The following is a 746-nucleotide window of genomic DNA, read 5'->3' as shown; positions in this document are numbered from 1 at the left end:
CCCCCCCCGCGCCGCTCACCGCGGACCCGCTGCGAGGGGTACAAGCGCTGCGCCTTCTCCAGGAAGCGGCGCGCCCGGTCCGGTTGGTTGGCCTTGGCGGCGGCCAGGGCGATGCCGATGCACCGCTCCGCCTCGTCCCTGTTCGACTCCATGGCGGCGGCGGCGGCCGTGACGGCAGGGGGCGGGGCGCGGCCCGCGCGCGCCCTGATGGCGTCACCGCCCCGCCACCGCCCTACCGTACTGGCAGGAGTAGAGGCGCAGCTACCGTAGTGGCGGTAGCGCCCGCCKCGGCGAATAAATGGACTGTGCTGCGAGGAAAGGAGGCGGCAGCGCCCGGGAGGCAGGAGAACACGTTAAGCCCTAATAACCTCCCCCCCACACACACACGACATACGACAAGGCTGAAACCCAGAAGGAAGCTCCAACACTGCCCACCCATAAATTGCAATCGCTCGCTCTAAAGCCAGGGCRGCGGCAGCAGGCACCGCACGAGTGCAGCCAGGCCCGAGAGTGGGGAGGAAAAAACCAGCAGGAAACTGCTCCTACGCTTCCTATTAAATTGGGCACAGAAAAAAGGAGGGAAAAAAAAAAAGCTGGCGAAAGCAGAGCAGCGGTGCCCTCTAGCTGCCGCGGGCGGAAGTTTGCCCTTCTTTACTTTTCGCTCTGCCAAGTTACACGAGCTACAGTCCTGAGCGCGGTCGCTGGTGCCGCGGGATGCTCAGGGAAGCCGGGCAGCACAGTCCCCC

The 746-nt window shown here is 65.5% G+C and overlaps 1 protein-coding gene across 2 annotated transcripts in view; it reads right to left on the bottom strand.

Moving 5' to 3' along the window:
- Nucleotides 1-173, bottom strand: part of DNAJB12 (DnaJ heat shock protein family (Hsp40) member B12) — a 20,472-nt gene extending 20,299 nt beyond the window's left edge. For both annotated transcript variants that reach the window (XM_085302050.1, XM_085302051.1), the window contains exon 1: nucleotides 20-173. In XM_085302050.1, coding sequence (XP_085158176.1) covers nucleotides 20-152 — 133 coding nt within the window. In that variant the 5' untranslated portion in view covers nucleotides 153-173. The remainder of the gene's footprint in view (nucleotides 1-19) is intronic.
- Between the last annotated feature and the right edge of the window lie 573 nt (nucleotides 174-746).

This window comes from Rhea americana, unplaced genomic scaffold (genome assembly GCF_003343005.1).
Source record: "Rhea americana isolate MKP2758 unplaced genomic scaffold, rheAme1 scaffold_183, whole genome shotgun sequence".
Taxonomy (NCBI): Eukaryota; Metazoa; Chordata; class Aves; order Rheiformes; family Rheidae; genus Rhea; species Rhea americana.
This window is presented reverse-complemented; position numbering and strand designations above follow the sequence as displayed.